At 41.1% G+C, this 13646-nt stretch overlaps 1 protein-coding gene across 1 annotated transcript in view; it reads left to right on the forward strand.

Annotated features, from left to right (window-relative positions):
• Nucleotides 1-13646, forward strand: part of LOC137295235 (protocadherin Fat 4-like) — a 65888-nt gene that overhangs the window by 38471 nt on the left and 13771 nt on the right. Inside the window, exons 33-47 of the mRNA XM_067826552.1 lie at nt 535-786; nt 1590-1745; nt 2320-2487; nt 3259-3423; nt 4576-4722; nt 5389-5542; nt 6141-6361; nt 7186-7422; nt 7788-7976; nt 8426-8536; nt 9338-9547; nt 10146-10301; nt 11240-11476; nt 12196-12378; nt 13290-13450. Coding sequence (XP_067682653.1) covers nt 535-786; nt 1590-1745; nt 2320-2487; nt 3259-3423; nt 4576-4722; nt 5389-5542; nt 6141-6361; nt 7186-7422; nt 7788-7976; nt 8426-8536; nt 9338-9547; nt 10146-10301; nt 11240-11476; nt 12196-12378; nt 13290-13450 — 2747 coding nt within the window. The remainder of the gene's footprint in view (nt 1-534; nt 787-1589; nt 1746-2319; nt 2488-3258; nt 3424-4575; nt 4723-5388; nt 5543-6140; nt 6362-7185; nt 7423-7787; nt 7977-8425; nt 8537-9337; nt 9548-10145; nt 10302-11239; nt 11477-12195; nt 12379-13289; nt 13451-13646) is intronic.

Below are 13646 nucleotides of genomic sequence, written 5' to 3' on the forward strand. Positions count from 1 at the left end.
TCACTCCGTTCTCTGGATTTCCATGTTCGGCTAAGTATTCGAGATACCACTTTTAAAACTATATGGTCTCTGACGATCAAACTTGTTTCCTTTGGTTCTCACAATGAGTTGATTGAAATTTTATTTGAATTGTATGAGAGAAAGTAAAGATTCAAACGCGATGTAGTCAGATTTCTTCTTGCTTTCTTACTACAACCATTGCTCGTATCCAACTCGTCCACTGGAAGTATATGCGACGGTACCATTGCATATAGTCTCTTTGTAAACCAAATGACAGTCAGGTAGTTTTTCATTTTCTGTAATTATTTTAGAAATATACCCCAGTGTGTTGTGATGACTAGTATCCCGTTAACCACATTACCTACATGTGTGACATTTTGGATAATGATTTCTTCAAAACAAAATGGAAGCTTTTCCTTAGTGATTGCTGATGACTTCAAGAATGATTTTCTTTCAGTACAAATAATGCCCCATATTTCATGCATGCAGCCATGTATTTTGTAAACGAAATCGTTACAATTTCTTCGTTTTCAGACCAAGAAAGAGTTCGTTTTGTCTGTTATAAACGTCAATGAAGCGCCAACACAAATGTCAGTTGAGCCTATAAAAGGTGGTCCTTACACGACGTTCCCCGTGGATAAACCAATCGTTGGAGAGAACGAGCCGGAAGAGACAGTGATTGGTCAACTCTTTGTCCTTGACCCCGACAAAGACGAGCACATAACTGCTGTGTCGTCAAGTGACATGATTTCTATAGAAGAAATGGGATGTTTAACTCTGACAAAAGTAAAGACCTAATATTTTTTATTTCCTAATGACTGAACAATGTTAAATCGGATGTACATTTTGCAGACTGCACCATAAAAGACATTAGAACTTAAATATGAATATCTACAGAGAGAAAAGTACCATAGTACTTTACACCACGGACTTTAGGTCTGTACAAATACACTACCCATCAAAAGACTCCCTTAAAGCATTCACTATGCGTTACATGATTACATCGAAAGATCTTCACTAACTTGGGGCAAATAACAGCAAACCTTGAACAGATCACCTGGATCATGCATCACATTGCTGCAAAGCTTCTGCAAATATCGTGCTGTGGGAAGTGGAACTGCGTTTTGGTGTAATCTTATGTGAATAATTTGCCAATTTTCATCATTTATTGAAATCATGACAATAATCATTTCAACGTTAGGAATATGTTTTTCAATACATCAGTTCCGTATGGAATAGTTTGCAACATCTAGTTTAGAACTGTTACAATTGACTGAAATAAGTGTATTCTAGTAAGTCTAAACTTTTGACGGGTTGTATATAAAACAAATAACACAACTCTTAAACTTTTTTGCTTAAGCTGAACTCCGCTGTGTCGACCTTCTATATATTAAACTACAGTAGTCTCGAAGTGAAAGCTCTGACGCTTGGTATTACAAATATCGTGATCTTTCGCGGTTGTGTCGAAGCTCGGATAGCTCGAAGTATTTACATAAATCTCGCCACAACTGTGTTTTTATTTAGTTTATGAATGTTAAGCCTTTAAATGGATCTGACATTGAATGTGGCCTTATTTTATCTTTCATTAGGGAACACGATGCGTTGGCAACGTGAGAACAGAAAGACTGTTTGATTTCGAGACTGAGTCTTCGTTCGTCAGTAACATCACGGTAACTGATGGTGATGGAAAGAGGCTGAGTCAGCAGTTTATTTTCACCGTTATGGACAAAAACGATCCTCCCAAGGTACAGGGAACTAAACAGAATTTCGTTAATGATATTCCACAACTTGTCTTGTAACATACAAACGTATAGATTTCCATTTAAAGCCATCCTTCATGTTTCGCGGAGTGGCTGTCAGTAATTCAGATACTTCAAGACTAAATGATTTCCTGTTTACGTAATTTATACATTTGTATACATGTTACAGTCAGCATGTAAACAAGAAATTGTCTTAGCTGACTAAACGTTTCAGTGAATTTGTAACACGTCTTATACACTTGAATTATCAACGTTTTTAGTCGAATTCACATTTATTTTCCTTACAACGAATCGCTGTTAGAATAGCTTCCCGTCAACACAAACTCAAACACACATCAAGCTAATAATTTGATGTCTTGTCTTTAATGAACCAATATATGAACCAGTATATGAACCAGTATATGCTCCAGCTTTACATATCTTTAATATGAAAGCTCAAGAGTCAATGGATGGACTCTCTGGAATAATTAAATTAACTCTACAGATGTACAAAAATCTGTATACCTGTCAAAGATGCCTATTATAAATACCCATACTTATAGTATATCATCACTACCAGGATCTGCTGATAGACGGACAGCTTGATGGGATCCTGACAGTCGCAGAGAATACGGTGGACAAGGTAGTTGGCAACGTCACTGCAGTAGATCCTGACGTCCACCAGACACACTCATTTGCTGTCCTGAACGGACCCCAGTTTTTCTTCTTTGTCGGCAACCAACTCAAGGTATCGTGTCAAGAGTTGCCAAGATCCTGGGCCCTTATTCTCGACACGTTCGTAGCCCTAAGACTTGTTAACTTTGATCGTAGCCAATGTGTTAAACATAGGCTTAAGAAGTTCGTAGGGTACGAACGTTTTGAGAATAGCCAGGCAGATTATTGTTATTCAAGTAAGGATGTCAGAATTGCAAACCGCACTTTTTAAAGTGAGTGAGTAAGGTTTTACGCCGGCCTTAGCAATATTCAAGCTATATCACGGCGGGAGACACCAGAAATGGACTGGATACGTTGTATCTATGTCGGGAATCGAACCTGGTTCTTCAGCGGACCGAGCAAATGCTGACACCACTAAGCTTCCCCACCGCCCCAGACACTTTAAAACCTTACATGAATTAGAAATCCATACGAATGTGGTCATGTCACATACATTTGTTTGTTTTTGACGCCTCACTTAGCAATAATCCAGCTGTTTGGAGGCGGTCTGTCAATATTCGTGACTGGACCATGATCATAGATCTACGCAATGATCATAGATCCGATGACATTTAATAAACACGTCAGCGAGCCTGAGTACCCGATACCGTTATTCGCCTCTTGCGACAAACATGGGTTACTGAAGATCATCGCTAGCCCGGTTCTTCACGGGTTATGGAATCTTTACGAGTCATTGAATCATTGAAAGTTCCATCGTGAGAATTACACACTGATTCTGATGTATAATAATAGCATGTCTGTTTTGGTGTCTACATGACATAAATGTTTGAGCATTCACATCTAGTTGACGACTTCTGCACGTCTGGATTTCGAGAAAACCTCTGAGTTTGTGTTGACGTTGGGTGTCACTGATGATGGTCAACCGCCGATGTCCTCGGAGAAGCGGGTCACGGTCAAGGTCACTGACGTAAACGAGGCTCCCACTAGTTTGTCCTTGTCAAAGAATCAAGTACGTAGATTAAAGGCAGGCCATGAGATAAGAGTAATAGTTTCCAGTTTGTCCAAGTTCGCATCGGAAACAACATTCAGAACATATCGCCTCTTACGATCAGCGTAGGTTGACGGGGTTGTAACCTTGCCATTAATTTCCGAGGATTAACCCTCATGTAAGTGAAGGTCAGGGTCACAGTTCTAACAAGAATAAGTAACGACCGTCATTGGCTTAACACCTTTAAAGTCATTACGCCCAGTTTGGACATCGGCTAACATTAGCCGCTTTATAGTTCTGTGGGAGAAGATCACGCTGAAATTCTGCGATTGTGGTTTAAAAACCAACATTAGATGCAATTCAGGAAGGGTTATGCCGCTAGTTGATTCCACGTCCTCTCACGTGAAGCTGACCGGCTGTGATACATCTGTATTGTACTGGAATTCTGTATTGTCGTGAGTTCTCTATTACCGCCCGCCATATAGCTGGAATATTACTGAGTGCGACGTAAAACTGAACTCACTCACTCTGTCATCGTAGGAAAGCAGAAACACCACGTCCCACATCGGCTGTTAAATAAGTAATATAAATTTCAATGCTTTGGGAAAAGTCATTTATTTCACTGGAATGTCATATCTAATCAATATCATATCAATATTAAAGTTCTGGAACATTTTGAAACAAGTTACTTAATCAAGAGTAATACTGTGACAACTGACTGGAAGTTTCAGAAGTTTTGATTAAATGTGAATTAAAATTCCAAAGTAATTTTTATAATATAACGGTTTAGATTCCTTACTTCTCTTAGTAAACGTTTCACAGTGTCATTCGCTTGTCCCTTGTGTCATAGTAAGAAAAAAAGCAATACCGCGATAATACCGTTTTGCTTCAATTCCCGGGTCAAACGAGACAAATGGGATTGCTGCCATGATATTGAACGACCTGCGACTCTGTGACAGAAATGAAGATTAAACATCAGTGAACTGAAAACGTATATCAAATGCTAAATGCCAGTCGGTGTTCATAATCTCTATGGCGATATCATTTAACTACCGTGATACTAGAGGGCCCCATGACATCAAAGCGACATCAAAGCAAACGCTCCTACTCACATTTTGACCAGTTACTTATGTAGTTTAACCCAGCTAGCTGACCATTCCCTAATTATACCAGGTATCGGAGGACAGTGCCATTAACACAGTGGTCGGGTTGTTATCTACTGATGACCCGGACAATACCAAGACGACGTCGCAGACATTCAACTACACCATCATCGAAGACGACCACGGCAGATTCAAGATAGATGGGTCTCGGCTTCTGGTAAGGTTTTGTCCGGTATGATGCTCTCTAGTTAGGATGATTTGACGAATTTGTTATGTATGGTGAATATTAATATCAGTAATAATAAAGATTTCTTGTGCGCCATCCAATTTCTGAAGTCTGAACAGGAGGTCAGTACTGACTGCAATCAGTAGGCTATTGCAATAGTCAGTCCCCGAGAGAGCAAGTGACGGAGTGAGAACTTTAGCATCATCTGTGATTATAAGACGACGAGTGTTACTAATAGAGTGGCGATGGAAGTAACCTTCTCTTCAGAGACGGTTTTCCTGTTGCTCCATGGTGAGACAAGGGTCAAGATAAACACCAGGGCCTAGATTTTCGAAGCACTCTTAGCGCTAAGATCGTCGTAGGTTAATGTTAATGTATGGCACTTACGACTATCGTAACGACAGCTTTGAAAATCTAGGCTATGGATTCTTGACACTGATATCCGTTGATCTTTTTCAAACGTTGTGTCAATCAACACAGCCTCAGTCCTGTCGTCAGTGAGCCTCTGCTCAGAATGTTAGGAACACGGCTTCCTTATTCATGTGAATCTTATTACCATTCTTCTCGAATTTGCAGAAACAGCTTATTCATAGAGTGCTGAAGTCAGATGACTACACATTTACCATATGGTGCAACAATTTACCACTTTAATTTCAGGTTGCTAAATCTGACTTTGACTACGAGACCAAACGGTCCACAATAGCAAAGGTTCGGGTAACAGACAGTGGATTGCCTCCTTTAACCTTGGACACCGAATTCGTCATTGACATAACTGACGCAAATGACCCACCAACCAATCTCAAGTTTTCAGGTAAGTGCTGAATTGAATACTGCGAGGAACATTAATAATGTCTTGAAAGTGAAGTATTGATTTGAAAACTGAAATATGATCATTCAGGTTGAAAGGGTTAGGTGTCAGATCTAAATATGTTTCTATACATGCTTAAGGACACTGGAGTAAGTGAGTGAGCGAGTGAGTGAATGAGTATAGTTTCACGCCGTTTCAGCTTTTGGTGGAGGTCTGTAAATAATATGGTTTGACCCAGACAATCCAGTGATCAACTACATGAACTTCGATCTCCGCAATTGGGAACTGATAACATGTGTCAACCATGTAAGCCTGACCACCCGATGCCGTTAGTCGCCTCTTACAACAAGCTTAAGCATGGGTCACTGAAGATCAATTCTAACGCGGATCTTCATGGGTCTTACCATTTAGAGACGAAAATCATTAGAGTGCTGACAAACCTGGTAGAACGCTGTAGGCGGAATCTGGTAATCAACCTTAGAATCGTAGATCCCTAGAACGCGGGGTGTCACCTGGACCAACAATGCCCCTTACTGACTAGGGAGAGAAAACTTGCGGGTTCTCTGAACTCGAATTTAAGTAATTAATTTGTTTCATATAGCTAGCACCATACCTGAAGATGGTTCGGTTGGAACAGTAGTCGGGACGTTGAGTGCTGATGACGATGACGTTGGTCAGACATTATCGTATAGCATAGGTCAGAGTGACCTTTTGACCATCCGAGAGAAACAAGTTCTGGTCAACGGTCTTCTCAACTATGAGGCACAGCCGAGTATCACGATCAACGCCACTGTGACCGATGATGGCAAGCCTGGTCTGTCGGTGAGTTAAACGATGGTGCAAAATGCATGATCGGGGCTCGATATGGATATGTAACGTGACTATATAGAGATTAGCACGGGGATAAGTGTGTTATGCTGTCCCCATAGAACGCCCCTGTAGAGTATCAGGCAAAAATAAGATTTCCCATATGCAGGTTTTTTTCTTCGTTATTCCGAGCGCAGCAAGATTGTTATTGTGAAGTGGAACTTGACAGACGACGTGTAGATCTGTCTTTGAAGAATGGGGTAAGGATAATGAACATCCACGTTGTTCGAGAACTATAGCAAATCCCGCCCGCAGTCCTTGATGTGAGACCGCTAAAACGTTAAAAACCTACGTTATTCGAGTATTCTTACAGATACCTTCTATACTCAAAGGGCAAGGAAAACTTTTTGTTTTTCATGCACATCGATGTCTCAAAACCCAGAACTTACATTGAAAAAATATAAGCAGAGGCGGATACAGCTTTTTGAGAAAGAGGGGAGCGCACGTTTCATTTCCCCCCGAGTTTCAATGGTCATTTAACAAAGTTTCAGGACTGCAAACATCCCCCGATCCGAAAGGCATTTCCAAGTTTTGTGCGCAGTATAACCCGCTCTTGGATCCACATGCACAAAACGGTCTCTCGCTCGAGGATCGTAACATGCGTATTAACTGACACAAACGTGATTCTTTATTACTATCTTTTCCTAAAAGCACAGTTGATATTTAAAAAGTGTTACGAGAGTGCCTTCCAAAACACAAACACTGCGCAAGTGTTTCCAAACAAACACAGATATCGTATCCAATGACAACGTTGCATAGCATTAATCTGGCCCTTGCAGATATCCCGTACCTTCACCATTGATGTTACAAATGTGAACGACAAACCGTCCAGCCTGGAGATCCGGTCAGTGAGCGGTGCGGACAGACTGAACGTGTCGGAGAGTATGCGAGTCGGGGAGGTGGTTGGAGCGATCGTCGTTACAGATGAGGATAACGTAGAGCGAATCACCGTAACGCTGGATGCGGTGAAGGACGATGTGTTTAAAGTGGACGCTAGCGGGCCCACCTGCAGCCTGGTAAAGACAGCGTTAACGGTAGTTCCTCCAAACAGTGCTGTGGAATTGGTCGAATTTTGGGGTTGATCATTACATGCCGCACTGAAGCATGGAAAGTGCAGGGGAATATTATGATAAAACATATTGTTGGGGGGTGTCCGATCTTTTGGACCCACTTTCCGAAAATTCCAAGATGGCGTCCAATATGGCCGCCAAAAATCAAAGGTTACTCTACGTGACTTTTAAATATTTAAACTCTACCAATCATGTTTTCTAGTTTGGACAGTTCATAACGAAGTCTTATATATTCTGAGATTGCAAATAAACGATTTTAATGATATGATCACAGTTACCCCTCAGGCATTAAATATTTTCCCTTCTTGTAGAAGCTTAACGAAGGCATCAACGTGACTCAGTGTTCCATCGGCCTCCTGCTTGCCAAAGCAATAGACTTCGAGCAGATCACTAACGACGGTGCCACTATCCCTGTCGAAGCTACCGCTACTGACAAAGGAGGTCTCACAATCACTGACAGATGGAACATCCCCGTGGTGGATACTAACGACCCCCCAACGGTAGGTTGCTAATATCGGAGTTTATGTCGACATAAATGTTTCAACGTTTGAAATGAATATATACTGATCAGTAAAAGAAACGCATGTTTCGTTAAAATGATATCTCATCAAAATAAGAGTTCGTGTCTGTATATTTATAAACTTTGCCAAAAGACAGAGTTGCGTTTGTTTTGCTGTTCAGCATATATATATATATATATATATAATATACGCATTTCAGGCGTATATATATATATATAAATCGAACAGGGAGGCTTCAAATAATCTGTCAACATCATGTTTCCTTTGTATTTGCTGCAGACAACTTTCAGTTTATGTTCTGATTTACAATTCGATTGGACAATTTGTTTTGAACGCCTTCTTTAACAGCTTATTGATGCACACTAACTTAAAAACGAAACACGAACAATATTTATGTGTATTTATATATTGTATGCTGTTTCTTCTAGGACATATTCATAGACGGGAACATCATGTCTATCCCAGAGAATGTACCTAACTTCCGTATCGGGAGTTTGCAATCGAAGGATGAAGATAGGAAGGACACACACATATATCAGGTAAGGGATTGCCAACTATTCAGCTCAGTGAGTGCCTGTCTTAGCAATATCACTTGAGTCAGGGGACGCCTGAAATGGACTTCACAAATTGTACCCATGTTGGGAATCGAACCTGGGACTAGGCCACCAGACCGACCATATTCAGTTCAGGGTTAATATGGGAGAGTCAATAAAACATTTTACTTTTTTTTAAGAAGGGTGAAAAAATGATGCACATATTTAGGGGTAGTTACGAAACAATTAACTTTCTGCAATACAATATCCAGTCCTTTTCATTTTTGTCTCTGCAGGTAGATTCATGTAATATACTTACAAGGAGATAGGAAGGTCACCCAAAAATATCGCGTTTAGGGAGGGTCGTTATGTTCAGGACACACATTCATCGAAAACGTCTCAAACACCACCACTGCGAGAGTGAATTTCTTACGAGGCTTTTAGCAGTTTTCCAGCAATACCACGTGGGGGACAAAAAAAATGACTTCATACTGTACCCATAAGATGGATCGAACCCGGGCCTTCGGCGTGACAAACGAACGCTTCAAACAATAGGTTGCCCCACTGTCCCAACAACCATCAGAATGACCAGAGCCCAGATTTTCGAAGCTCTCTTAGCGCAATGATTGTCGTAAGTGCCATACACTAACATTAACTTACGACTATCTTAGCGATAAGAGAGCTTCGAAAATCTAGGCCCATTGCTTAGAAAAGCAAAAATTGTATACTTATGCATCTCCTTTCAGTTGGATTTTACATTACACATGTTCAGCGTTCATGACTGCATTCCCACCAGCTGTCTTTCAGGTCCTTGATTACTGGGAGATATTCAAGGTGTCAGCAGAGGAGGTGCTAGTGGCGTCCGCGGCTCTAAACTTTGAGAAGAAATCCGAGTACAAGGTGAAGATCAAGAGCGTCGACTCTGGTGACCCCCCAATGTCCTTCACCAAGACCTTCACCTTTACTGTCATAGACGTCAACGAGAAGCCAACCAACATTTCTCTCTCCCACACTGAGGTACGGTCCAGTAGACACATGTGAACGCAAAACTATGTAGGCTGTAGTGACGGATCGAACTATGGCTGGCTTGCAATTGTTAAATCTCCGTAATGACAATTAATCGATGGTAGAAACGACAAACTATTGACGTTAACGCCATACGATGTGTGTAACACTGAAATCGGTGTAGATGTTGCTGGAGTGGACTTCGCTTGAGAACATGTGGAAGTTATGACGTATGTTGTTGCAAAAATACTTGTATCATTTAAGTTGTTACAGAACCTGTTGCCATACTTTATTAGACCATTTCGATATTATCACCATGACTTCCCTTAAAATGACAGGCAGCCACGGCGACGATCTTGACCAGGTTCCAACTGTTTTGTGGTCCACTTGAATACGTTTTACATACGTTCTTTAAACTCCTTCAGTTCGTAACATAACAAAACTTGGCAGTGTTCCGATATTTGTCTACTAGGACAACGAAGGTAGTAGCTTTGCTGACGAAAAGTTCACTTGGATTCATTTCCCGTGTCACTCCTGTTTAAATATTGCTATAACGGCATAAAACAATACATATATGTTTTTTCAAGTAACCATGAGTTTATTCCCTCAGATATCCATGGCTGCACCTATAGACAGTGTTGTAGGGTTTGTGGAGGTGGTCGACCCTGACAACGAGGGTGAAGTGGGGAAGAAACAGACATTCCATTGTGCTGCCGATGCTTCGCAGAACATGTTCAGTATTAATACTGCAGACAATTCTTTAAAAGTAAGATTATGAGAAGTAACAAAAACATTCAGGGGATCTTTTCATGAAGCAAACCTGTTCTGAGGTTAACCTTAACTCCGATTCTTTAGCATTGCACTAAGATTACCTTAGCGACTTACGATCACTTTCATTTGTGAGACCCGTGAAGGTCCCGGGGTAGAATAGGCCTTCAGTAACCCATGCTTGCCACAAAAGGTGACTATGCTTGTCGTAAGAGGCGACTAACAGGATCGGGTGGTCAGGCTCGCTGACTTGGTTGACACATGTCATCGATTCCCAATTGCGCAGATCGATGCTCATGTTGTTGATGAGCATGCTCATGTTGTTGATCACTGAATTGTGTGGCCCAGACGCGATTATTTCCAGACCGGCGCCATATGGCTTGAATGGTGCTGAGTGTGGCGTAAAACTAAACTCACTCACACATTTCCTTTGTGAAGCTGAAGGCCATCGTGCGCTATTCAGTATATCAAACAAAATCAGGCAGGGAATCATCCAACTATCTGTCAACATCTTATATCCTATATGTTTACTGTACACTGCTATCAGTTTATGCTCTGATTTATAATATGATTGAACAATCTGGGTTGAACGCATTCTTTAATGGTTTATTCATACTTAAAGAACGAATAAACTCACATTCGAATTATTCGATTTCTGAAATAATTTTATTATTTCAGATTGTTATTGCCTATTTCAAAATTGTCACGTTGATCAGAATGGCTTTTAGAGAGTATTTCAAATTATATTTCCGACTCATATTTAAAACTTTCGAAGTATATTTCAGATGTATACATCAGACTTCAGAGAATAATTATGACTTTCAGAGTTCAGTCTAATGTTTCAAGGGTAATGGTTTCCAGAGTAAATATTTTTTACTCTTAATGAACACTTTAGACATAATTTCCAGCAGCACTATAGTCCCCCATTCTCGACAGGTGAAGTCGACACTACCTGCGGAAGAGAGGACCGTGCAGTTGTCAGTTACATGCACCGACAGCGGCGTCCCACCGCAGTCTGTAACTGCTGACGTCAAGGTCAAGGTCGTCGAAACTGCAGACGTCCCTAAATCCATCCGCCTTGATGGCACAATGGAGGTGGAAGAAAATATAGCCCCTGTGAACATTGGAAAACTCAGCGTGGTGAACGCTTTAAACCAGAAACCCATATCAGGGGTAGGTTCATCACATTGAGATCAGAAGAGACTCTGGATCAGAATCTGACTAATATAAGGATGTAATGTTTACGATTAGGTCCTGGTTTGATTTGTTTCTCATACTGCCACTTACTGCTCTGACGGTGTGTCAAGAAATATATCATTTTACATATGCCTGAAAATGTTGATTGGGTTTGGCAGAAAATAGGGGCAATTTTAAAAGAAATAAAGAGGCACATCTCTTCTGTCACAACATATGTCAGCGGTCGTTAATTACCCGAGAAATCTGAGTGCTTGACATTGCTGGCATCACTCTAACCAACAACTTTACACAATCCACAAACCGTTCTTAGCGCTATGCGTACGTCATTCCTAATTCTGTGATAAACTCTTTAGTTACGATAGCTCGGAAGGTTACGACCGTTGTAGAACCGTGACCTTGACCACGCCGCCAATTTCGTCGTCCATTTCTATTAACAAATGTTGCTAGACGTCCGTATTGAAAATACATATCTTTTTCAATTCGTCATTGTTCGTTGATATAGCGAAGCTTCTATGATAAAGCGGAGCGATAGGGCGCCTACCTATCCTGGCCTTGGTATTGCTACAAAGTACTTGCGTTCTCAAATACATCTATTGTGCAATCTATAGATATCTTAAAACATAAATAAATATTCATGGTTATCCATACTTAAGTGACCATTCCTTCAATACGTGTTTGCGATCTTTTACCTGCAGACATTCGTCTACACTGACGTATCTACAGTGAAAGGAAGCGGGTACCCGTGGAGTATTGACGGAGATTCTTTGGTCTTAAATTCTCCCCTCAATTACGAAGCAACCGAAGAGGTCAAAATTGCTGTCCAGGTCACAGGAAAGGATGGGAAAGGTCAAGATGTTGTGACCAAAGAAACATTCACGGTAAATACGAGTGTCTCTTATGCATGTACGGTTAAGGATGATGTCAGTGTAAACATTAGACCTGGTCCATGACGTATTTATTCAGATTCTGTGCTTTAAGCCTTAAATGTACATGAAAATCGAATATTCTTCCTCTGAACATGCTACCAAAGATAGCTATTCCCTGTGTTAAAATATGTCCCTTAGTACCAAAACTTATAATCCTGAGTTCGAATCCGGTTTGCCCTAATTGTGTTTTAATGTTTGCCAGCACAACATCCTGCTCGTGATGGTAGTAAACATCAACGACGAGCACAGCCACGACTTCAGCATTTCCCCAACTCTTGACCTAACTTGTCGTGATACTATCAAGAAAGTCCTGAGTTCGAATCCGGTTTGCCCTAATTGTGTTTTAATGTTTGCCAGCACAACATCCTGCTCGTGATGGTAGTAAACATCAACGACGAGCACAACCACGACTTCAGCATTTCCCCAACTCTTGACCTAACTTGTCGTGATACTATCAAGAAAGTCGCTGAACCCCCTCGCTCGCTCAGTCACTTACTCCCTACGAAAGCGTTTTACTGGGTCAAATGACTATATCATATGATCTTATACAGTCTCTATTTATTACCGGACCCGTGAAGATCCAGGTTAGAATTGATCTTCCTCTACAACCCATACTTGTTATAAGAAGGGGAACGAGTGACCAGACTCGGTGACTTGGTTGACACATGTCATCGTATCCTATTTGCGTAGGTGGACGCACACACTGTTGATCACTGGATTGTCTGGAATAATGCGCCCTTAAACGACAAACCAAAAGACATTGTGCCAACTCACATGACTATATCATATGATGTTATATTTGCTATATTTATCACATTCCTTACCATCTAACACTGTGTGATGCCACACGATTCCTTCATCAGATAACGGTAAAGGACGCGAATGAGGCACCGACCCACGTGGGAATATACAGTGACTCGGTGCCAGAGAACTCACCCCCAGGAACACCTATCGGGGACCTCAACACTGTGGACCAGGAGAAAAACCAGACATACATTTACACTCTGAAAGGGGTTGCTAGGGGGTAAGTTTCCCGCTGAATGGGGCTGACTGATTGTATGTTTTCACGTGGAGTGTCAGACCATCATCTCCTGGATGGATTTATTATATTTAGTGTAACCGGGATTTAATGGTAAATATTTACAACAACTGTGATGGTTGTGTCCACAAGAAGTTTTTAATCAGGAAGCTGAGAATGAGGAAGTCGAATGCACTCATGA

Source organism: Haliotis asinina, chromosome 8, assembly GCF_037392515.1.
Source record: "Haliotis asinina isolate JCU_RB_2024 chromosome 8, JCU_Hal_asi_v2, whole genome shotgun sequence".
NCBI lineage: Eukaryota > Metazoa > Mollusca > Gastropoda > Lepetellida > Haliotidae > Haliotis > Haliotis asinina.